We start from the raw sequence: 25,446 nt of genomic DNA on the forward strand, positions 1-25,446 counted from the left end.
TTCCAAGCTCCAGCATGGCTGCCACGAGCCATGGAATTAATCACAATTCCTTCTCTCCATCAGCCTGGAGAGGGGCACAGAATTTCATTGAAATTGGTGGCACCAAATGTGGATTTGATGAACAGCCCCTGCCCTGGCCTGGCTGATTCCTTCCAGTGTAAATAGTGGGATAATTAGATTAAAAAATGTTGATTTTAAATGTGCATCTTGTGGCATTGCTGCGGTTTGTAACAATTTCAGGGCAGGTGATATCTGAGGGTTTAATTCTGTCACTGAGCATTAGGATAATCAATATCTTTTAGGTGTTACAGGTAAATATTTGTATTAAAATTGAAAATTTGACACACTGGAGAAATGACCCAGCTTTGCCATTTCAGAGTTAAACAGAAATCATTGCAGACAAGGGTTTACAACTATTTAGAACTTTTGTTCTTCTCTTACAGGGACTCTGCAAACATCAAAGCTGGATTAGAACATCTGGTAAGTTTTAATTTTCTCTTGAACATTTGCATCATCTTTGATATCTGCATTCCAAATGAACACTTTTGAATGAGCTTTGAATACCTTGAATTGAGAAAGTCAACCATTTCCCAGAGGGTCGGGCTACTGTTATTATGTGAAGGCACTCACATTTTCATTTATCTCCCCATTTCAAGGGAATTTTAATTTTTTTAAATTACTTTTTTTTTTGATGTCGAGATGAAATAAACTGGACTACAATCCTTGGATTGATGATTGCCTTAATTATAAACAAAAATTGTTTGGTGTTGGATTTTTGGCATATCCTGATCTGAAAGCAGCAAACCTGTGATTAAAAAAATATATTAAAAAAAAAAAAAGAGACAGCCAGGGACACAATCAAATATTGCATGCATAAATATGGTGTTTGAGTCATTTGGAGGCTTTGAAAGAAGTGCACAGCTTTGTGTTGTCTCTTGTCTTTGCTTTATGAATAATGGATCGACTTAAATTCCATTCAGGGCTGCAGTAGGAAATAATAATTGAGGTGCAAAATATTTCTGGTTTAAGTAAACATACTAACCCACAAGTGATGGCAAGCCAGGCTTAGCATTAAGAACTCATCAGTTGATCAAAACTGGGGAAAATAAAATCTTGTCACAAGTCAGAAGCTGGTTGAGCCTCACATGTTGGTATCAGCAATCAGTGGAACATTAAATAGTTGATCTAAAGTGATTATTAAATCCCATTAAATTAAAATATCCACTATTAATGGTGCATGCATCCTGAGAAGGGTTTGATTTTTTTCCTGGAATGTCTGAGTAGTCCCTGGTGTTCCATAGAGCTGCTAAAACCATCGTGTGTCATTGGACAGAATTGCTTTCCTCTTGTTGCTTCCCATTTGGGGAATCACTGGGGAAGGACTGGGAGGAGCTTGGGCACCAGTATCTCCTTGGAGATCCTGGTGGGATGGAAGGGATGGAGATCCTGGTGAGGATGGAAGGGATGGAGATCCTGGTGGGGTGGAAAGGAAAGGATGGAGATCCTGGAAAGGATGGAGGTCCTGGAAAGGATGGATCTCCTTCTGGGATGGATCTCCTGGCACAGTTCTCAGGAGCTCACCCTTTCTAGAGGTGCCCTGTGAAACATGCTGGGAATCACCAAATGGAATACAGAGCAGAGTCATCAGAGCAGCTGGAAAATCCATCCTGATTCTGCTTCCAGGGCTGTCTCACCTGAGGGGTGAATCCCTTCAGTAAATCTGGGACGGTTTCGTTGCCCTGCTGGTGGCAGGGAGTTGTAATCCAGCAGCTTCCCAGGATTTGTCTCGTGCATTATGGAGCTGCTCCCCTCCTGACAGATTGACCCTGGCTGGGGCTGGTTCTGAACTGGGGTTTCTGCCTCAGCAGGAGCTGCAGGGCTGATTCATAACAACAAAAAGTGGGATGGAGAAGGCTCTGTGGGCTTGGGGTAGCCTGGGGAGGTGGGAAGCAGGAAAAGAGCTCAGTGGTGTTCAGCGTTTGTCTGGGACTGGGGCAAAAGGTACTGGAAATATTCCCTGGTAAGTGATGGTGTCTGGAGTGCTTTGTGGGTTAACTCTCAATAATTTGGGATAAAATAATCTCTTCATTAAATAAGTTAGCTGCTTTGTATTTAGAATGCCAGAACTGGGCAGGAAGGGACCTTACAGATCTCATTCCACTCCTACTGTGGACAGGGAACTTTTCCCTGAAAGTTCTGTCAAAGACATCCACATCTGAGACTTTTTTCCCTTTTCCCTTTGATCTTAGAAAATCTGTCCTGGGAATGGGGGCTCAAGGAAACAAACTGTTTCCCAAGGCACCCACAGGTAGGAATATCTGTCCTGGCAACTGTTTCACACCTCAACAGTTTGTTCATAAGGACCTTTTGGACTCCAATAAATTACAGGGATAGTACTCCAGAGATTTAAGCCACATGATTCCAGCTCTACTGCTTTAATTCCTGCATCTCCAAATGCTTGTAAGGAGGTTTTTCCCACCTTAAGTCTTTATCTTGATTTATCTTGATAACCTGCTGAAAAAAAAGGATGTTTTACAATTTGGGATTTACGAGAGTCTGGACTGACAGGACGCAGGGAATGGCTTCAGACTGAAAGGACTAGGTTTAGATGGAATAATGGGAAGGAATTCCTGGCTGGGATGGAATTCCCAGAGCAGCTGTGGCTGCCCCTGGATCCCTGGCAGTGTCCCAGGCCAGGCTGGACAGAGTTTGGAGCAGCCTGGGACAATGGAAGGTGTCCCTGCTATGGCAGGCGTGGCACTGGATAGGATTTAAGATCCACGTCTTTCTTTGATCTGGTCAACCAAAAAAAAAAACCCCAACCAAGACCCCTCCTCCTTTCTTTGGTGTTAATATTTGATCAGGTGTTTATTTTTATTAAATGCCAATATTTATTTGCTGTGGTGTCACAGCTCCGTGGTCCTCGGGTGCCCACCGGACAGCGACGTCTGACAGAGCCCTTGTAAACCAAGCAGCCAATTATTTGTGCTCACAAGCAATTAATTAACACCCTTAATACGAGTCATTACGTTTATCTTGCTGTCCTGGCAAAATTCCATGCTGGTCAATTATGCTCTGCAGGCTTGACTTGTCTCCTCTGTGTCTCTTGAATTGTGTCTCTGTTGTCCTGTTCTGAGAAGAAGGGAGTGAGGGTGCGCGTGGAGAGGTTTTCCACCTCTGGCCGAAGTGACATTTGTGTCCAGGGATGTTCCAAATTTCCCTTTGGATAGGCTGGAGAGCCACTGAGTGTCCAGCTGGAGGCACCAAGGTGCTTTTTGAGGAGCAGTGCTGGCTCTGGCTGTGTCCCCCACTGAGAGGGGACCCCCAGTGTCCCCAGCTCAACTTTGGTTGTGCCAGGGTCAGCATCCCAAACATTCCTCTTGCTCAGCAGCAGCCTGACCCTTGGAAATCTTTCCAGCTCCTTCAGGAGCTCTGGATCAGCTTCAGATCAGGTAATCGCTGCAGAAGATCAATGACTTTTGAATATCCATGGAAAAATGTATCTTATCTGGCTCTGTTTGCCCACAGAGGCTGCTCCTGCAGGGGGACTCCGTGGATCTGGAGGAATTGTGGGGTGTAGTCTCCAATCCATCCCAGCCCTGCTGGTTGGGTCTGCGGCTTCACTGAACTCGTTGATTTTGTGCAGAAAGAAAATCCGACCTGATTGTTGGGGAACTAAAAAACTTGAATACTAGAAAATAACAACCAGCAAAGGGAACAGTTTGTACTGAACGAACCAGGACAGATGGTACAGGGAGGTTTGATCCATGCACGAGGGCAAAACGGATTAAAGGAGGTGTCAGGGCATGGCAGGGGTGTTTATAAACCTGGAGGAGGGGAGGGATTAGGGTGGGGTTCAGGGAGGGGGCCCAATAAAGAGGGGCGATTGGGAAATTAAAATTATTGCAGCAAAAAGGAGCCGATGATAACGAGGGAAGCAGAGAACTTTCTGGCAATGACCTGCAAACTGGAACTGGGGGATTCTGGGGTGATTTTTTACTCACTACTACTGAAAGGCTTTTCCCATGGCATTAAGGCACGATTCTCTGCACTTTGGTTGGAGCTGACTCCAGCAGTGGGGCACTCAGTGCACTGAACGTGGATTAAATTACTAAATTCACGTGCACACTCCACTTCTGTTTGTTGTAAGGTTCTGCTGCTGTTCATTGCAGATGTGAATCAAACAGCAGCACGATCAAACCATGAGAGGCACAACATTCTCATGGCTGAATATTCAAAGGCTTGCAGCAGTTTGTTGTTCCAGCAGTGACAAATTTTGTGGAAACTTTGTAAGAGAAGCGAGTTTTTCCCTGTCACTTCCCATTACCGGCAGGCTCTGAAACCAGAGGCGCTCCACATAAAACAACACTTTAATGTCTCTGGGTCTTTATTAGAAAGTAAACTTTGATCACTCTCGTTTAGCTCTGATGCAGAGGTGCCTCCCCCACCCTTGGCTGTGGTGGGGACCCCGTTACCTTTCATCCCCGTGACCTTTGTGCCTTTATTTTGCTTCCCCTTTTGTGGCCCCGCTCATGTTTATCCCGTGAACTCCCGTTCTCCACCGTAAATTTGGGGAGGCCGGTGGGAGCATCCCCGATTCCCGTTCCTCAGGGAGGATCAGAGCAGTGATCAGCTGAAGTAAATAAGGCTGTAAAATATCAAGAGTGTGATTTTCCCTGGCATCTGCACGAAAGCCCCGGCACGTGCGGGTGTTGTTTCCAATCGCGCCGGCGGTTTGTTCGCAATTCCCGTAATTTGATCGTGGCTGATGAAAAGCTGACAAGATTTCCACAGCGCCCCATTAGATGAAAGCAGCATGAAACCAGAGGTTAATCTGCAAACAGATTTTCCTGCTTATTACTCTAATGATTCCATCAGATTTGATGTAGCAGGCTGCGAGGCGTCTCTCGGCAGCAACAGTGTGCTGGGGTTTGATCTCGGTGCTCATTAAATGATGGAGTAATTTGGGTGACCTCTGCCCAGGTGCACATCTCCTCATAATTGCACGGCATTCTGATGGGGAAATTACTGGCGAGAACCCCGAGTATTCATCCCGCTTTCCGAGCGGGAAAAACTAACAAAAGAAATATTGCATTAATTTTCAAATGATGATATTACATTTAGTGCCTGGGCCCCATATATCAAAATCTGAGAACTGCTCAGTTACTCGCTGCTCTTAATCTTAATGGTATCTGTGGATGTCAAGGGCATGGAGGAAATTAAATCGGAAAGTGCAGATAGACCTAAGAAGACATTATCTCTTGATGATTGCAGTTTTGATAGGTATTTCAGTGAATTTCATTTTCGCAGAATGGTGGAAGATGAGTTAGCCACCAGATTTTCTCATTTTTCTTCCCTGTGATTTATGTGAGTTGAGTATAAAACTTTTTATGGGAGTGCAGTTACGGCGGGTGAGAGGTAAATTAATGCACCGGGTTTCCATCTCGCGATTGTCAGAGCTGTACATACGTAATGGGGCCCATCATTATTCAGGGTTGTTTACATTCAAAATATGTAATGAAATCTGTTCAGAATAATGAGGGAAATAAAAGTTTAGAAAATTGTAAAGGTCATGAAGTTTGAGAAATGATGCAATGCTCCCAAAATAACATTTAGGCAATATAAATTACATTATTATGCACCAACTCTGCCTTATAGAGACAAGAAGATAAAGTGCTTTCGACGAGCAAAATGCTGTTAGTGCTCTCTGAAGTATGAGAATGTGTAAAATGTTTCTGATTTCATATTCTGGTTTTGTGCATATTGTGGAAAAATATATAAAGGAACTTTATGGAGGGCAGTGGCTGCTTCACCATCCCCAGGTTTAAATGCATTTCCTGGGAGGGTTTTCTCCAGCAAACCAACACGCACTTTGGCAGGAGTGTAATTGATTTTTAATCTAATTATTGAGGCCACCAGCGAATTCATCTTTTTAGGGGGGGTCTTTCTCCTCTGCTTTTGAGGATTTTGCGTGGGGATCTTTGATCTGAGGGTATTTTATTGCACATACTGAAGAGGGATCTTGGCACAATACTGAGATGAAGCATAAATTTGCCCAACTATCTGTGGTCCTCACCTAAAATACAAATCTCTGCACCCTGATTTTATGCAGGTGCTCCTCAGAATAATTATGTTTTGCTCTGTGCGTTTTATTTGGAATTTATTTGTCAGAAGCAGCAGCCAAAAGAGTGAAACACAAGTCATTTTTGGCAAAGTTAAACCAGCAAATCTGTGACAGCCCAAAAAACAAAAAACAGTGCAGTGGGGGTGAGTTGATCGCTGAATCTGATGAGAGCAAAGAGAAAATGTGCTTTTATTCAAAGTGTATAATCTTGATTAAGTTCAGGTTAATTCCTGTGTAATTAGGCATGATTTGGGGTAGGTTATCAGATGATTTTGAAACAGTGCTGATTTAGAACCCACTGGATCTTTGTGATATTTGAAATGTTTTTCATTTTCAAATTGTTTTTCTTCTATTATTTTTCAACTGCTGCATTTCAAAGCAAAGATTCCAAAGGGGATGGGATTCCCTTTTTCTGTAAAACTCTAATCTTAGTGGAAAAAAATAAAGCAGTAATTCAAGTATTAACTGCTCCTTTTGTTAATTAATCTCTGTTACCTGTTGGTTGTGCTCCTGTTTTTCCAGCCAGTCCAAAGGATTTTATGATCTGTTAATTAAAGATTTTCATTTCTGAACCTGCATTTATCTGCTGCTGTTTTTATATTCTCCCACGACTTTGTTGCAACATAATGCAGCAGAAATTTGAAACAGTGATAAAAGCCAAAACCACATATTTAAGAGTTACATATTAATAATTTTACAATTTTTGTGAACTGTGGGGATCATCCTACCTTTAATTTTTAATGGTTAAGAAATAGATGAATTTATGGAATAATGACCAGATGATGTTGATGCAAAAATCTCTGTTCTCTCAGCTCTTCATCAGAATGTTGAATTTTTTGGTGATTGTGGCTGTATTTCCATGCAGATGTAAATCTAAGGGATGGTATTCTAGGGTGCAAGGAAATAAACAGAGGGGAGGTAATTTTTTAACCTTTAGTGCAATATTATCCCTATTTCCTCTCTTAGTAAAGAACCCACACTGAGTTTTATGGCTGTGAAAGTTTAACACTTCCAGGAACTTTTCCTTTTAAAAAGACCTGGATTTACCGATTTAATTTTAAAAAAATCTTATTTACAGCCCTCCCTCTTTCTGCTGAGTGTTTAATCCCTTTTGCTGTATCCACTCCCTTTCTCCTTGCTTTTTTCTCAGGAATATTCACTGAAATGAATACATTGTTGTTTTCTGGTCCTTTTAGAGGAGCCCTTGCTGCAAAAACTGCTTTGAATTCCCAAAATCCCGTCCGTGTGCCCGAGCCATTCCCCACTCCCTGCCTTTGACTTCCTTCCAGTAATCATTGTTGCTTATTCCTCAGATTTTGGGATTTGTTGTAGTGGAAACAAGATTGGGATTTTTCCACCCACCTGGTGTTCCAGGGTTCTCTGGAGAGCCTGGATTAAATAAAGCCTGCCCTGCTCTGGGAAGTGACTCTTGGTTAAGTGGAGTGAAATGAAAAAATCCACAATTAAAGTTAACAAATCCAAATGTTTTAGTGGTAGTTTGTGTCCTGGATGAGAGGAAGGGAGAGGATTTGGGGAATGCTCAGGTCAAAGAAATTGATTTGCTAATTAATCTCTGTTACCTGTTGGTTGTGCTCCTGTTTTTCCAGCCAGCCCAGCCTTGGCTGGAGCTGTTTCCAAAGCAGTTTATGATGTGTTAAATAAAAATTTTCATTTTTAGAACCTGCATTTATCTGCTGCTGTTTTTATATTCTCCCATGACTGCTGCTGGTTTTTGGGGGCAGTTTAAGGTGTTGTCCCTTTGATCCCAAATTTGTGTGGAAATTCCATCAGATGGGAAGTTTGATATCCTTCGGTGTTTTAGCAGGAAATGTGAATATTCCATTCACTTGTTCAGAGCTGGGATTTTTCTAGTTCTGCCTAATTCTGCATTCCTCACTGGGCTCTGGATTTAAGGATTGGGCCTTGTCATTGTTGTCTCTCTCCTTCCCAATTTTGATAAATTGGCAATCTTGGAGGAGGAGGAGAACTCTGGCAAAGTTTTCCATCCTTTCTCTCAAGGTTCAGATGTTTTTTCCTTGCTCTGGCTGGAGGAGCCACGTTCCACAGCCAGGTTTTCCCTTCACTGTGCTGGTGGTGTCTAATTAAGCTGGACTCTCTGTCACTGTTCTTATTTTCTGTGGCCTTTACATAAATGAAAATTGCAGTTTTTCTGCCCATTTTTTTTTGGGTTAATGATTTCCCTTTCCTAGTTAGCCCATCCCTGATGCTGGATTCTTTAGTTCTGTGGAAATACCAAGAGCATCTGTGCATTCCATGGACAGAAATTGCCATTATTCCATGTTTTACCTGATTTTTCTCCACTTACAGTTCACTTTGATAAATGTAAGATGATTTTTTTGGGGGGGGAGCAGGTGGATCTGTATCCAGTCAGGACACTCCTGCCACAGCCTGTTCCTGAGGGTTGTTGTTGATTAATTGTATCAGAGGTAAAACTCAGACATAAATATAATTTTACCGTCCAATCTTTTCAACAGATTTGTGTCTGAAAATGCAGGGGTTTAATTCAAATGGTGCCAGATGTGCTTATTATATTTCTGTGCTATTAATTCAGATTAGGGATTCTTCTCTGGGATTTTATTTTTATGTTTTTGATGTGAAAACCATCCCTTTGTCAGGCTAGAATTTGCCACCCTCAAAGACTTACATAAGGAAAAGATGACAACTGCAAATTCTCAGTCTCTTTTGGTTTTATTTGTATTTTAGTATTTTATTCTCCTGTGAAGTGGCTTCTTATACAAATAAGTATTTTCAATTTCTTTGGGAATTTTTTTTTTAATCATCCAGAGAGGAGTAAATGGCAGGAAAGGAATCCAGCATTCCTGTGATAAACCTGTCCCACGATCTTTTCCAGAATTTGATCAAACTCTGTTTAAAATCTGGCTGGGCTTGGGCTCCTTTGTTGCTCTCTCCTGTTGGGATTTGCTGGAAGTGGCATGATAATATTCCAGGTGAGGGCAGGCCTATGTCTTAGGGAATAAATTCAGATGGAATTTTAGGTGTATCCCCTCTGTTTGATTTCTTCCTTGGCTCTTCCCATCACTTGAGTTCTCCTTTTTGCTGCCCAAATCCCCAAACTGGGCTTTTCCTGAATTGGTGTTGCTTTTTGGGAATGCATTGAGGCAGGGAAGTTCTCTCAGTGGGAATTGCATTTATCCCAATGGCAACATCCCATTCCATTTATACAAAAATCCAGTATTGATCCTGTTTACACAAAAATCCCGTATTTATCCCACTTCAAGCTGCTGTTCCCACTCCAGCTGGTCAGGCCTGTCAAAAATGACAAATACTTGATTTTTGTATAAATGGGATGGGTTTTTTTTTTTAATTCAGTGTCGTTCTCACATCAGGCCTGTCGGTCTCCTGTACCCCAAAATTCTGGATTTTTGTGTAAATGGGATCAATACTGGATTTTTGTGTAAATGGGATCAATTCTGGGTTTTTGTGTAAATGGGATCAATTCTGGATTTTTGTGTAAATGGGATAAATACTGGGTTTTTGTGTAAATGGGATCAATTCTGGATTTTTGTGTAAATGGGATCAATTCTGGATTTTTGTGTAAATGGGATAAATACTGGATTTTTGTGTAAATGGGATCAATTCTGGGTTTTTGTGTAAATGGGATCAATTCTGGATTTTTGTGTAAATGGGATCAATTCTGGGTTTTTGTGTAAATGGGATCAATTCTGGGTTTTTGTGTAAATGGGATCAATTCTGGGTTTTTGTGTAAATGGGATGGGATGTTGTAATTCAGTGTCATTCTCACATCAGGCCTGTCGGTCTCCTGTACCCCAAGATTCTGGATTTTTGTGTAAGTGGATGGGATTTTGTCATTCCCACGTCCCCACTGCAGCTGGAACACCATTGCAGTTTCTCAGGAGCAGGCAGCACTCAGGGACTCCTGGGACAAGTGGGATTTATTGTTCAGTGCCTTGGTTCCAGATTTGCTTGTCGTACACAGGACTTGGGTCACAACCTCTGGCACTTCCATGAAAAACATCTGCTTTTTTTTCCTCCTGTGTCCCTGTGTGTGAGCAGTGATGGGACAGGCTCCTGCCAGTGCCTGTTTCTCCTGGGAAGTCACCCCTTAGGAACTCCCTGAATGGGATTGATTTTCCTTTTTTTATTCTCCTTCCTTCACGTGAAGTCCATCCACGTGATACCAGAACCCCTGGATTTATCCCTGCTAAAAAAATTCCCTGGGGAAACCTCTCTCCCACTTCCACTTGGGAATTCCTCTTGTATTCTCAGCCTTGCCTGACTTTTCTTTTTCCTGGAATTCATTCCAAACATTTGCTGTAGGTTTCTGACCAGCTTTGGAATTATTCCCAGTATTTTTGGGTAGCCAGCTCCTCAGACAACTGGGGAATTTTTGTTTCCTTTTTTTTTTTTTGCCTTTTTTTTTTTTTTTTTTTTTTTTTTTTTTTTTTTTTTTTTTTTTTTTTTTTTTTTTTTGAGCTCATCAGGTATTGGGAAAGGTTGAGAAAATGTTCCCAGGAAAGGGATGAGAGGCTCAAGTGAAAGCAGGAGGTGTGGAGTCACTTAATAATTTACTTTATATTATTTTTATTATTTATTATCAGTTTATTTACTGACTCCCTGGGTAGTGTTTTGGTTTTGCTTTTAAATGGGGATTTTGCCATCTACACTTGCATCCAGAGGAATTTGAACCCTGGGAAATAACGTGAAATTTCCACTTCCAGTTTTCACCTGTTTTTAAATTAGGAGTTGGATTATTTTCACTAAAAATTTATATCCTCTCTGCAAGTTGAACATGGAATTACGGTTTTATGTAGCAGGTTTTCCTGGGAATGTTGAGGGGTGAGCTTGTCTTTATCAAACACTAAGAGAAAAGATTTGTGTAAAAAAAAAAATATCCCAAAATCCATCACCATAAGTTTGTTGGGTTTTTATCCAGATGTTTTAAGACAGAAAAGTCCTGTAGATAAATTTTCCCCCAGCAGTGCCAGGGATGAGCAGGAGGAGTGGAACCTGTCCAGTTTTAGCACATATCAGACATTTTCCACATGAAATTCCATAATGATTGAAATTCAGGAAGGCAGCATTCCAGCTCAAAATGCTGCAGCGTCCTGACCTGCTGGAATCCTGGGATAAAAGTTTTCCAGTCCTGCCAAGAGCCACATGCTCAGCTCCACGAGATTCCAGCAGAAATTTGGACTCTGTTTGTAAACTTCACATTTCCCACTTTTTTTTTTTCCTCAGTATTCTCAAGTTTTCACTTTAGTCTTGTTCCCTCTGTCAAGAATGTTTACCATTCATCCCAAATAGCAGGAATATTGTAAATATTCCTTTATGTATTCCTGATTGTATTTTCAAAATACATTTTAAAGCTGAATTAAAGTGTTTGTTCTAATCTATTGATTAATTGAGAAGCTGAATCTCCCTTGAAATGGAATATTTGGAAAGCCAGCCATGGCTCTCCTGGCATTTCTGGAGCTGCCCATCACACTCAGCACTTATTTCTCAGAGCTGTGAGTGCCAAGCAAGTTATGTGGGGATTTTTACACAAAACCCACCAAATTTGAAGTTGTGAGGCTGGTTTAGTGTAGTTTTATTAAAATAATTTATGAAAAGAGCAGTGATGGAATGAACTGCAAAGAAATGCAAGTTAAAGATGTGCCACAGCAGCATAAATCAGCTGCCATTAAAAGTTGAGTGATCCAGTCCATTTTTTGCTTGGAATGCTGAAAGCTGTTAGGAATCACCGGGGTGTTTCTGGCTGATGGAATATCATCCTTTTCTGAGCTGGGATTCCAGTGGCTCACAGACACTTTGGGACACATGTAAAATTCATTGCTGGGGATGGCCTCGGGTCATTTTATCGAGTGCTTGTTAAGAAATTTTAGGGAATTCCTCTGTTGCTTTACATTTAGTGGGCTCCTCCACCAACTGGCACTGGAAACAATTCCATTTTCCCTTTTACTCTCTTTGAATTCTTTTCCTTCTGTGCTGTGCTTAAGAGCATGAGGAAGGTACAAGGGTTTCTTTTGCTTGACATCACTCTTGGTAACGTTTCCTCCACCAACCCTTTCACCATTTTGAGCTTTCCTGAGGGTCTCGCTGAATTTTTCCACTTAATGGTCCCCTAAATCAATAGTGATCTCGGGTAGCTGCTTGTTCTCACACATTGCTCCTGGCTTGTTTGAGGCTCTAATTGTGGTTTGCAGCTGAAATCCTCTTTTTTTCTGAGTGCTGGCCTCACCCACCAGTTGGGGAGATGTTTTCTGGGGCCAAGGCAGTCACCTTTATTTCAGAATAAAGGTGATAAATAAATAAAATGAAATATTTTTTCCTCCCACTCCTTGGTTAGGGCTTATTGATTGATCAAAAGGTGCCTGTGCCGAGTTCTCTGATGAGTAAATGATGCCCTTGGAGTAATTAACACCTGGGGTGAGGGCAAAGATTCCTCCAGAGCACCTGCCAGGGCTGCTCCCTGTGGGATAAGGCTGAGAAAAAGCAGAATTGGAGTCTTCCCTCCCTTGCACCAGCAGGACACATCCACAGCTCCGTGGGAGGAGTGGGAAGAGCTCCATGTCCAGTGCTGGGAGTGATGTTTGAGCAGCTGCTGTTGCTTCCCTTCTCCTCCTCTGGAGCCTCCTTGGCGTTTGCTCTTCCATGGAATTCTCCTGGGCAGGAATATCCTAAAGCTGCCAGTGGAACATCTTTCTCCAGTCCATGGTGGTTGTGTGGCCAGCAAGAAGGGATCCAGGGTTTGAGAGACCCAGGAGGTTTTTGGTTAAATGTCTGGACTGGGTAGCTGCTGTAGGAATAGGAATTTGTGTTTTGGGGTGCACAAAGACTTGGGCACGTGAGCACAGATGGTGTTTGGCACCAAATACTTTTCCTTCCCTGCTTGTCCTGCAGAATTTTGCCAAATTCAGCTAATCCTGGTGGTTTGTTTTTGTTTTTTTGTTTCTGTTTTTTTTTTTAAATTAACAGTTGTCATGGAATGGAGGAACCACAAGCCCAAGTAAAGCTTCTCTGAAACTGAAGCTGGGCGAGTTGGTTCTGTATTAAAAGCAGATCCTTCCTTTCCTCCTGTGATGTACTCAAGGTGCCAGAACAGATTGCAGTGATCATCAGTTCATGGCAAGAAGAATAAATGGGAAGATGATTTATGATAAATTTGAAGATATTTCTTGCTGCCACCAGGATTAGTGGTCAAGTCTGATGGTAGGATCCATATTGCAGCTATAATAATAAATTCTGCCCAGTAATTCTGGGTTTATGCAAACAGCAAAAATCTGAACTAAAAATAACAGAACTCTGTACAACCAAAATCTGGATCTTCATTTAAATAACATTTTAACACAGCATCTCTCCTGTTGGAAGGAGCAGTCTGTGAATTCTTGGAGTAGAAATGGAATTGTTCTGTCATTGTCAGCCTCTCCTCTGGGTGCAGGTGAGGGTGGTGAGGACTGCAGAGTTGGGACATTGATGGCAAAGAGCTCTGCCTGATTAAAATCTTGCAATCATGGAATGGTTTGGGTTGGGAGGGAGATTAAATCCCACCCATTCCCACCCCTGCCATGGCAGGGACAGCTCCCACTGTCCCAGGTGCTCCAGCCTGGCCTTGGGCACTGCCAGGGATCCAGGGGCAGCCACAGCTGCTCTTGTCTTTATTTTCCTATTTAAAATTCCCCATGGCAGGTATTTAGGATCTGGAAAAGAATTTCCTAAACTGTAAAACGCCACCAAAAATTCTCGTCAGGTTTTGTTTTTAGTTGAGAGCAGAAACCTCCCAAACTTCTCCCGACGCTTCCAGAAATAATCAACTTCAGAAGCCCGTGACAAATAGGGTTTGTGCATCAATTTAACTGTGGCAGCCTTGGAGTGGCTCCACGTTTAGAGGGATGGCAAACTCATTGGACACAGTGCAACATCACTGGCACTCATTAGCATAGTGGGGCCAGGGCCAGCAGTGAGCTCCTCACGGCAGCAGATGTGCAGCAGCACCTTCAGGAGAGGGAAAATCACCCCAGAGCAGAGCAAACTGGGGAAAATCCCCTTATTAATCATGTTAAACCCCAGTTGTGGAAGGTTTTGTGGGGTTTGTGTGGAACGGGGTCACCCAGGGGCCAGGCGGGATGTGGGGTCGGAAGGGTGGGATTTGGGTTTGGAGGGTTGGGATTTGGGGTCAAAAGGATGGGACGTGGGGTTGGAGAGTTGGGAATTGGAGTTGGAGGGCTGTGAATTGGAGTCAGAAGGTTGGGATTTGGGGTTGAGAGGCTGGGAATTGGGGTCAGAGAGTTGGGAATTGGGGCTGTGGGGCTGGGATGTGGGGTTGGAGAGTTGGGAATTGGAGGTGGAGGGCTGTGAATTGGAGTCGAGTTGGGATTTGGGGTTGGAGGATTGGGATTTGAGGTTGGAGGATTGGGAATTGGGGTCAGGGAGTTGGGAATTGGGGGGCTGGGATGTGGGGTCGGAAGGTTGGGATGTGGGGTGGAGGATTGGGAATTGGGGTCAGGGAGTTGGGAATTGGGGGGCTGGGATATGGGGTGGGAAGGAGCTCTCTGAGGGTGGGAATGTCACCCCTGGAGGGTGCAGCCAGGTGTGAGCTGATCCTTCCTCTCTTGCAGACTCCTGCTGAGCAGGCCAAGGCCAGGCTGCAGCTGGTTCTGGAGGCAGCTGGTGAGTAACTGAGAATCCTCAAAAATTGATTTCATTTTTGTGCTGCTTTATCCCTTTGTGCTTGGTAGATGCTGATCCCATTCTCCGTAATTTTCTCACTTAAATTTTAGGTTAAGATTAAATGGGTTTGCATCATTGTTGGCATTTAGTAAAGCCCTTTAAGGAAATAATAAAAAAAGGAGCTATTTTTTCCATTAAAACCTTATGTTTATCCTCTGCCTCTTGCTGCTACTGAGATTTTATTCTGTGCTCTCAAAAAATTCGGTTTTGTTTATTTTTTTGCAATTTGAATTTTTTTTTGTATTTTTCTTTGTTTTTTAGTATTGTTCTAAATCAGTGTACAAGTGTGTGTAGAGATATATGTATATATATAGATATATTTTATTTTTCTCCTTTTGGAAACCCTCTGTTTTGAGGAATCTCCTCGCATTGCTGATGTACTTTTTTCTTTTTTTTTTTCCAAAATCCATCCAGCCTGCCTTTTGCATTGTCTCTCTTCCAATGCATTCCTTGTTCTCCAGAACTTTTAATAAATCTTTGAAGCATGTAATTATGAAATGGATGTGACAGCCCTGACCTCAAAAGCACAATTTGTGTATTCTGCTGCCATCAATCACATCTCATTTTTTAATTTCACACCTGGGAGATGTACAAAAGATAACTGGGGGCTGTATATCATCCTGACCTGGGCTCCAAAATTTTCCAAAGCTTATCAAAGGTCTGTGACATTGTTAAATTTAAATATCCACCACTGAGGGATGGGTATTAGATTGAAGCTGCAAGTTGTTCATAAGGAGCAGAAGAGATTTAATATCTTTGTGTCTCTTACAATCCAAAATACAGAATTAAGTTCCTTCCTGGCTTTATTTAAGTCTTGGTCATCCCAGGCATTTGTGAGCTCATCCCCCACCTTCTTCCCAAGTCTTGCATTCAGTCAGTTAGATTTAATTTTTATTTAATTACCGTGAGAAGAGGTTGGAAATGTTGTTTCAGTATGTTTGTGTGTGTTTACTCCTTGCAAGATTAGCACCTTTTAGTCTTCAAATTTAAAATCAAGTTTATGCTGAGCCATTACCCAGCAGCTCGAGGGGTTCATTGCTGTTGTGGTGATGTTACATTTGCATAGAATTGAAATTAATTCTGTACTCCAGGAATGGTGAGTGGAGGCTCCATCCCAAACTTGGGAATGAGCTCATGGAATATCTGAGCACTTTCTAGGGATGGCTCCTGTCCCCCTGAGTGGGGATCAGCAGCTGTGCTGTGTTCCCAGTGGATTTTCCATGGGACTGGTGTTCAAGTCGTGCTGCTCCTCCGCGGTTTGGACGGACAAACACCAGCAAGGGTTGGAGGGACACCGGGGACAGTCCCTTCCTGGCTCGTCCCTGCTGGAACCATGGAATGGTTTGGGTAGGAGGGACCTTACAGCCCATCCAGTGCCACCCCAGGCTGGCCTCGGGCACTCCCAAGGAGTGGACGAGCCACAGCTCCTCTTGAATTCCTTCTCTGTATTTCCCTATCTAAATTTCCCTTGTGGAGATAATTTAGGATCTTGAGAAAATCCGCTCTTAGGATTTAACCTAGATAATATTTTAGGAAATAGCAACTGCTTTCTCTGAAAGGCAGAAATCAGCAAGTAGTAAAACAGGCTCTTATTATAGAGTTTTCTTTTTTCCTGGTGTATTTGGAGATGGGTATTGTGGCTCTGGTGTCTCATTATCAGAGCAGGTAAAATAAAAAAATATTCACCTGTGTCTGTGGGGGAGGAGGGTAGGATGGCCATTTTTATATTTAGGTAATACAGTGCTGAGAAGGTTTTTTCCCAAGTCCTGCATTTGTGCTTACTTTGTTAATTTTTTTTCTTTTTAAGTGTAGATGAATGTCAGTATTTTGTTCTCATAAAGCAGGGCAATATCGGGAGGTACTGTAACACTTTAACTCTCCAGATAACTGAGTTTTGATTTATAAAACCCATCATTCCTCAGAAGTTTTGTCCCAGCTATAAATTCATATTTGCACGATTTATTGAATCAGATTTCTTAATGCTGAGGTACCAGGGATCATTGTAAGGCTGCTCTGACAACCTCCCACAAGTCGCCGTGCCCGAGCAGATGTTAAGCAGGCAGTAGTTGAATGTTAATTTGGGCAGGGTGGGATGTTTAAACCCATCTGAAGTGTGTTCCATGTGGGCCTTCCAGACTGAGCGACAAAGCTTTGTCTCTTGGGAGAATTTCCAAGCTAAACCTCTTTCTTTTCCTCTCTCTATATGGACTCTCTCAAGTCGGTATAAAGCAGATCATCCCTGGGCTAAAGCTCTCCAGCTTTTGTTAACGGGCTCTGTAGGGCTGTAATTAGGGCCTCCTGGCAAGCCCTGCCGGCCAGTTAATGGTCATATGGAGTTTTTCTGAGGCAGACTGGCTTTGTGTAAATCCTTGCTCGCCATTCTCCTTCTGGGTCACTTCCTACCAGGCCGGGGCTTTTGTGCCGCTGCCCCACGGGCGGACGGGGGAGCAGCATCCCCTGACCAGCGCCGGCTCCGCACAATCCACCCGGATAATCCCCAGTGTAAACAGAGGATTTAGCTCGGCTTCTGTCACTTACAGTTGCCAAACCACTTGGGTGTCTGTGGTTTCTTTCCCAGACTTGGTTACCGAGGGACGGAGAAGATCCGAGCCGCGGGTTTGTGCCGAGCGTGGCTCCCGGCGCCGATTTTAGGGAGAAGTTTGCGCCGTTCCGAATCTTAAATCCCAAGCTTAGGGCGAACCTCAGAGGCTGAAAGCTGCTTAACTGCGTGCTGTAAATTATATGGCACCTGTGCTTTCCCTCGTAAAGATGAAAATCTGGATGAATCTTCCCAAAATGTCGATAAATTCCTGTGAAACAGCACTCGGATGTTTCAAACTATCGATAGCGCTGCCTCTTCCAAAGGGCTCCGGGAGCTTTTCCACGGTGCTAAGCAGAAATTTCTCACTCTCCGTATAAAGGCGATGACAAAAGGCAATTGATCTGGATTTTCAAAGGTCTAGAGTTGAAATAAGTGACTGATCTATTTTTGGGATCTGCATTTCAATCTCTGGCTGAAAGAGCAGTCAAGAATAGGGCATTTTGTGCGAGGAATTCGCCAGAGTTTATTTAAAGGAAACTTCACGACCGAGGTGATGAAAATGGGATTTGAAATACAAATCCCAAGTATTTATAGGATCCAATTCTGGATATTGGATATTTAACTCATTATCTTTGAATTTTGCTATCGGGTTGCTGCCTTTAATTTTGTACCTTGCATCTTTATTGCATTTTACGTATTCCTCAAAGAGAAAATCATGGAATACAACGAGTGCTTCAGCCTGAAGTGTGGTAAATACAAATGTTTTATAACTCTGACTGCTTTTTAAAAATAATCTACCAATTCTACCAGGAGTTACTGAGGAGAAAAAGGCTGATTTGCACTTAGTGCCTGATAAATATGGGCAAAAAAATCTCTGCTTTTGGGTATCAAAATGGCTCATAACAGATGTGGCTGAAAGGACCACATACGTAGACTGTATGATTTTAGTCTGGTGGAACTAATAGGATCACTTGCTACTTTATAGATCCTTGCTTTTCTTTTACTTTAATAAAAACTGTTTAGTTAAATAGGTTGGCCTCTGTTTCGCTCTTTTCTAGCTATGCAAAGCAGTCGGGCGGGCAGGTGGCAACAAGTATGAAAAATTTCCTTTTATTGGGGCTTCTTTTCAACTGCCAAATTTATCAAATGTTTATGGATTTCTCGTTTTGAGGATGGTTTTCTTTCAGTTTTTGCATTTTTGTTCTTTCCACTGAGAACTCACTGGCTTTAATTTGAATTTCTAATTATGCTGTGAATTTTAGAAGGGTGGGTAACATGTGCTCTTATGTATGGACAAAGGATGAAATAATACTGAAGATATTTTACTTGTTCTGTGGAAATTTAAAGCAGGCGTTAAAAATAATTCTTGCCCCAGAAGTTGCAAGAATTTGAACTTTTAACAAGCTTAAGAGTTCTGAATATTGAAGAAAAAGATGAATTTAGTTGCTCTGTAGGTTTGATTTAATATGAAATCTGAATTTCTATCTATTTCAAATATTTGTTTTGAGTAGTGGGAATTGACACCCTAGATAAATGAATTTTACTTCTATTTATATAAAAATCTATTAGGAGAGCAAAGGTGTCTTCTTGAATCGTGTCTTCTTGAATCGTGTCTTCTCTTTCTGACAGATGTGGATGCAGGTGCTACAAAGGGTTTTGAGGGTGTTTTGTGGAGCATTTCCTGAACCCCCAGTAAGGAGAGGAGTTTTCATCGCTAGTGAGTCTTCACCAGTCTGGGAAGTTTGTTCTGTTCCCTGCATCAAAAGAGAATGAAAACTGGGATTCCACTTTGGAAGAGCCTTGGCAGTGATGGCTCAAACACCTTCTCGTTATGTCCTGCTCTAGTCTGAGATTCCAGAGTCCCACACTGCTTTGGGTGGGAAGGAACCTTAGATCCCATCCTGTTCCCATGGCAGGGACACCTCCCACTGTCCCAGGTGCTCCAGCCCCAATGTCCAGCCTGGCCTTGGGCACTGCCAGGGATCCAGGGGCAGCCACAGCTGCTCTGGGAATTCCAGCCCAGTCAGGAATTCCCAATTCCCAACATCCCATCCAGCCCTGCCCTCTGTCCATTCCCTGTGTCCTGTCCCTCCATCCCTTGTCCCCGTCCCTCTCCGGCAAGGGGCTCTGAGCTCTCCCTGGATCCCCCTCCTCTCCTGCCTCCACAGGGCAGGTTTGTCCTGTTCTTGAACACCAGCTAATTTAGGAAATCCATCTAATTATGGAGTTAATGAACCCAGATTTTAGGTCAACTGCTGATTCCTACTCAGCAAATTTTGGTGTCAAAACCCATTTCAGTGTTGGCACCAGGAGACAGAACACTTGAAAAAGCTCTGAGCGATAGAAGAATTAAACAATTACTTTAAAAATCAAGGTGTACATTTGGAGAAGCACCTACTTTTTATATCGTATATTTGGTGGGGATTTCAGGTGTTTTCAGACTGAATTTTAGAAAATTCAGGAAGCATTTGAGCTCACCTGGGTGCTCCACACCAGTGAGTTTCACAGCCAAGCTGGACAGAGACATTTCTTCAGCCATTCCTTGCCCCTGAGCTCTTGGCAAAGCGTCACAATCTCGTTAGACTTCCAAAAAAAATAACAATTTCTGCACACAAAGTGACAAATGTAGGGAAAGAAGTAATTGCTCCAATTAATTGTCTTTTTAGCATATTTACGGTGTTGTCTTTACAAAATAATGTGATTTCTGAAGTGCAGCTGGTTTATGGTGTTGGTGAGCAAAGTAAGCACTCGAATAATAGTAATTAATTAAATAATTTAAATTAATTTGCAGGATTGCTGAGAAAATACAGGATTTTAATTGAACATAGGTAGAGAATAAACGTGTTTGAAATGAAATAACTCACTTTTGCAATGTATAGTGTTGTTCTGTTGGTGTCTAAAAGCTGTTCACTTCAGGGACCTCTTTTAGGTTCTTAAAGAGACTATAAAAAACTGCTTTGAAGCATTTGTGTAGAATATCAACTTGTTTTTCGAGTAAGAAGCCAATGAGAAGTTGTAGAGATGCCATAATATAAACCAGAGGTTACAGGTAGAATTTAGAGAAACTTTATTAGTTAATGAACATTTATTGCCTTCAGAAATCATTCTAAAGCTTATAGAATTTATATTTTTGTGTTAATTTTTTTCCCAAGGTCTTTTTTTTTTTTTTTTTTTTTTTTTTTTTTTTTTTTTTGTGGCACCAAAAGTATCTGAGGCTTACATGGTGCCTAATGGCTTTCAGTAATATTGCAGCATATGGGATCCAGGATTTTGATGCAAATCTCTGTGCTAATTACGTGCAGATGAATCTTGCAGGCTTGCTATTGATCTGCAGTCAAAGACAATTTTTCAGTTAGCCGAAGTTTTATATCAATTCATATTTAGCAACTTTGCTGTAATTTAATTATCCACTGGTTTGGCTGTGCAAACCATATGTGGTCGTGGGTCTCGTTTGTTTTTAGCAAGTCTTTTGGGAAATGTTGTTTCTTAATATTGATGGGGGAATGTTTAGTTGTCGTGTTTTACATGATCTGTCACAGCCTCCTCTCTGCCCAGCTGCCCTCTCTGGGCTCTGGTCATCCAAACATTCCCAGGAATGGGTGTCCAGGAAAAGCATTCCTGGCTTTTCACCCAGGAATTGGGTGTCCAGAACTGTTTTGACAGCTCCCCTTGTACATCTTTGGGTGTTGAGATTTTCTACAAGTGAAAGCAGAGAGTGTTTTTATCCAGGGATATAAATTGCAGTGGTGGGTTTTATCACCTGAATGCCCAGAAAAAGCCTTTAAATCTCCCCATCTGCTCTGGCTGGTGGTGTTCTGGTGCTGGGGGGCCTCTCTGATTTCCACCTGGGAAGTGTGCTGGAATTATTTTGCTGAAAGGAACCATTAGATTAGATTAGATTAGATTAGATTAGATTAGATTAGATTAGATTAGATTAGAAATCCCAACGAGGGTGGGAAGCTGTGGCTGCCCCTGGATCCCTGGAAGTGCCCAAAGCCAGGCTGGACACTGGGATTGGAGCAGCCTGGGACAGTGGGAGGTGTCCCTGCCATGGCAGGGGTGGCATTGACTGGGTTTTAGAGTCTCTTCCACCCCAAATAATTTCATCATTTTCTTAAAATATTTCACAGGAAGTAGAAGTAAAGCCCTGCTGCTTTTTGTGCTTTTTCCCATCCATCCTTTCAGGAAAATCTGGAATGCCAGCTCAGGGGTTCAGGCACCTCGTTCTGTGCCTGCACCATCTCCTTGCAACTCTCAGGCATTAATTTTTTCAGGGGCAGTATTTAATATGGGTAATAACCCCCTTGTTTTAGTTATTGAAAGCCCATTTATCACAACTTTATTAAACATGGAGAACTAAGTGTGCCATTTTGGCCGAGTGCTTTCTCTCGCTCGTGTTCTCTTTGTTGCCCCAAATGAATGAAATTAGAACAAACAATCTCCGAGTCATTTGTAATCAAGCGCTGATTAATGGACTTTGGTTTCACAGCCATTATTCATTCAAGAACACCTGATATCTCTCCCATAAACAAATCGTGTTTGTCCAAATTAAGAAATTAAATGAAGCATTTGATGAGTTTATGATTGACCCTTCCAACTCGGAGCCCATTAGTCAACGTCGTTATCATGCAAAACCGCCTGACTAATGTGCTGGCTGAATGTGCTGTGTGGATTTATTATGATTTCTGATTAATGCCTGCTGCAAGCCAAACCACGGGATTGTAATAATTCCTTGATTTTCATTTGAGCGGTCGCTGAAGATTTTCATCTGTGATGAAATGCATTTGTGTCCCATTAGATTTAGAGATGATTATGAGGTGTCGGCTGAATAAATCTTAGTGTGGAGCAGAGGCTGCTTGGCAAGGCCTTTTTTCAGTCCTGGTGGGCTTTTTCTAAGGTTGCTGCCTGTCATTGACAGGGATTTTTGGGTGGGTTAAGGGGAGTTCTCAAACTTCTACAAATCTGGGGGGGTCGTAGAGGTTGATAGAAACAAGATGCCCGACATTTTTGTATAAGTGAAACATTTCTCCTCATGCCTAAAAGACTGATAAGAATTTTTTTTTTCTTTTTGTTGTTTACACGTCTTTATTCTACGAATATTTAATATCTGTATTTTCTAAAGCATTTTCTAGGGGCTTTTTGGTAACTTTAGTGACTCGGAAAGGATTTTATACAATGTCTTCTGCTGAAATAACACTCTTGAAAAGCTGATGTCAAACTTCTGTAAATAGTAAGTTTTACCACTCCTCCAAAAGTGAAGCAGGGCAAGTTCACACTGAGTTGAATCTGCATCAGATGATTTGAGCGCTGTTGCCACAAACCCATTAAAGAATCCACTGGAAAGGACAGAACAGGTTTTAGTAAAAGGCAGCAGTTGTGGAAACTCGTGTTCTTTGCCAATCTCTCATAGTGATCACCCCAGCAAGGAAAAAAAGAAGAGTTTCAAAACACAGCTTAGGTGAAAAATCAAATTAGGTGCCTTTATAGCAGGTCCTCCGTTGAATTCCAGTTCTGTTTCTCTTCTCTGTGGCTGCACTGTGATTTATTATTGAAGATTTCTGAGTGTTTAAGCCACTGTGTATCCCCTTCTGTTCTTAAAATACCCACTAAAACTATTTAATCCCAGCAGTTTCTTAAAGGTGTTGAGCTTTTTGTGCTGCTGATCTTAAGCCTTTGGGGAGTTTTCTCGGAGAAATGAGAATGATTTTATAGCAATGAGCCTCTTTGAGCAAGAGGAAATTGTGATTCCATTGGGCAGGACTTGGAGCAAGCTGGGGCAGTGGGAGGTGTCCCTGTCCCTGTCCCAGGAAGGGGGTGGCACTGGATAGGATTTGAGGTCCCTTCCAGCCCATTTTGGGATTCTCACTTTCTGCAGCTCTGGGTTTGCCTCCTGTACGTTCCTAACTTGCAGCACTGCTGGATTTGCTTCTGGATTTTTCTGGTCTGAAGTGTGGGTAAAGCTTATGGGGAAAGGAAATAAATAAGCTGTGGAAGAGTACGTGGAATTCCAGGCTGGTTTGGGTTGGAAGGGACCTTCGAGCCCATCCCATTCCACCCCTGCCCTGGGCAGGGATCTTCCATGGGCCTGGGTGCTCCTTGGACTCCTCCAGGGCTGGGGCCCTCTGTGCCAGTCCAGCTAGAAATACATTCTTTGTAATCAATCTCAATGTCACCTTTTGGCCTGTACCATTCCCAGGCTTCCCTGCAGCATGTGGACTGACATTTAAAGTTTATTTTCCAACCTTATTCCCGAGCTTTCTGTGCCCTTTCTCAGCATGGCCGTTCCCATCCTTCCCCTGCCACCTTCTGATGGCTGTCCCTGCATCCCTGGAATTGTCCAAGGCCGCGCTGGAGCAGCCTGGGACACTGAAAAGTGTCCCTGCCTTGGCAGGGGTGGCACTGGATGGGATTGAAGGTCCCTCCCAACCCAAATTTGTTGGTGTTGTCTCGGTGGCCTCCCCTGCACCTTTCAGCTGAATTACTGACATTTTATCCCAAAGCTCAACCTCCTGATAAACCAGGCCAGCAGATAAACGTCCCCATTCCGCTGCTGGGGGTGATTATGTGGGGCTGCCACCAAGGAAACCCTAAAGCATATCCTATTAGCAGGGCCTTGGAATAAAAGCCCCAATTACGGGGCCCTCCCGTGCCATTAATGGTGCCTTTATAACCTTTTTAACTTGGGCTGCCTCTCGCAGAGCACCACAGTCACAGCCACGGCTTTGCCCTTGGCAAGCCAAACCTCGTTTGGAGAGGATAATAAGTATTTACTATTTAGATGGCTGGCAATAAAATTTCTCCGAATGAGATTTTACTGAGAAAACGCAAACTGATTCAATTACTTCCTTTAATGGACTGGGGAGACCTGTGGTAACAATTTGTGGAAGCTCCAAGTCTCTTGTTTAGCTTTTTGCTTTCCTTTTTGGTTCCTTTTTTGTTGTTGTTGTTTGGGGGGTTTTTTGTGTGTGTGTGGTTTTTTTGTTTGTTTGTTTGTTTGTTTTTTATTTTGGTGTGAGAATGAAAACGGATTCATTTTCCAGAACTAGATCGTGGGGATTGTGTCATGAAATTATATCATGGAATCATTAAGCTTGAAAAAAGTAAAAAATCATCAAGCCCAGCCCCTTAACTCAGCATCGTCACCATTTTCACTGGAAAACTTAATCCAACTTTTTCCAGTACGTGCCATATTTTTCTCATCTTAGAAATGGATAAAAATCTCAAATGTTGACATTGTTATGGTGGCAAAGAGTGTTGGGAACTCCTAAGTATTCTTACAGAGAATTCCTATCACCTGGCCTTAGGGTGGAATGGGATGTCAGTTATGCCTTAAAAATGGATTTTTCTTGTAAATCCATGGAGCAAAGCATTGTAGAACACAACTGTTGTAATTGCTGGGGTGTGCCAGCAGAAGGGATTTCCCTTCTGGTGTGGAATATTTTTGGGATTTAGGAGAAAGTCCTTTTAAGGACAGGTATGAAAAACAGTTACTGAAAGTTTTTTAATTTCTTGTATTTTTAAGAAAAAGCGTTTTGTGAAACTGATCTAAACAATGCAAACATTTATTTATTCTCTGCTATTTCCTAAAACCAGCTGTATATTAAATAAATCATCCTGATCCATGCTTTATAGAGTACTTCATTTTATGGCTGGGTGGAGGATGGATCTGCAGGAGAACCAAGTACAAATTTTGGAAATCCCTGAATGTGTGTCTGTACCAGACCACCAATTCCATTCTTTTCCTTCATTTAGAGAATTCCACATCGTTGCTGGGATAAAATTAATTGAAGTGAGATGAATCCATATTATCTTATTTTATGTTAAAATAGATATCCCAATTTGCCAGTTTCACTGGTTTGCCCCTTTTATCCCCTGGCATTGATATGGATTTTTCTCTCCTTTTCTTTTTTTTTTTTTTATTTTTTGGAGTTTTTAATAATTTCAAGAAATCCGTGTTTGTAGCGTTAGGGAGCGCCAGGGACACCCCCAAATTTTGTTAGAAGAAGACACAGGATAATATTTCCTTTCCTTTTTAACCATCAGTCACTGC

General features: G+C 42.3%; 1 protein-coding gene across 1 annotated transcript in view; it reads left to right on the plus strand.

Moving 5' to 3' along the window:
- Positions 1–25,446, plus strand: part of RSRC1 (arginine and serine rich coiled-coil 1) — a 104,424-nt gene that overhangs the window by 48,881 nt on the left and 30,097 nt on the right. The window contains exons 8-9 of the mRNA XM_062499386.1: positions 444–480; positions 14,743–14,794. Coding sequence (XP_062355370.1) covers positions 444–480; positions 14,743–14,794 — 89 coding nt within the window. The remainder of the gene's footprint in view (positions 1–443; positions 481–14,742; positions 14,795–25,446) is intronic.

Source organism: Cinclus cinclus, chromosome 10, assembly GCF_963662255.1.
Source record: "Cinclus cinclus chromosome 10, bCinCin1.1, whole genome shotgun sequence".
Lineage (NCBI taxonomy): Eukaryota > Metazoa > Chordata > Aves > Passeriformes > Cinclidae > Cinclus > Cinclus cinclus.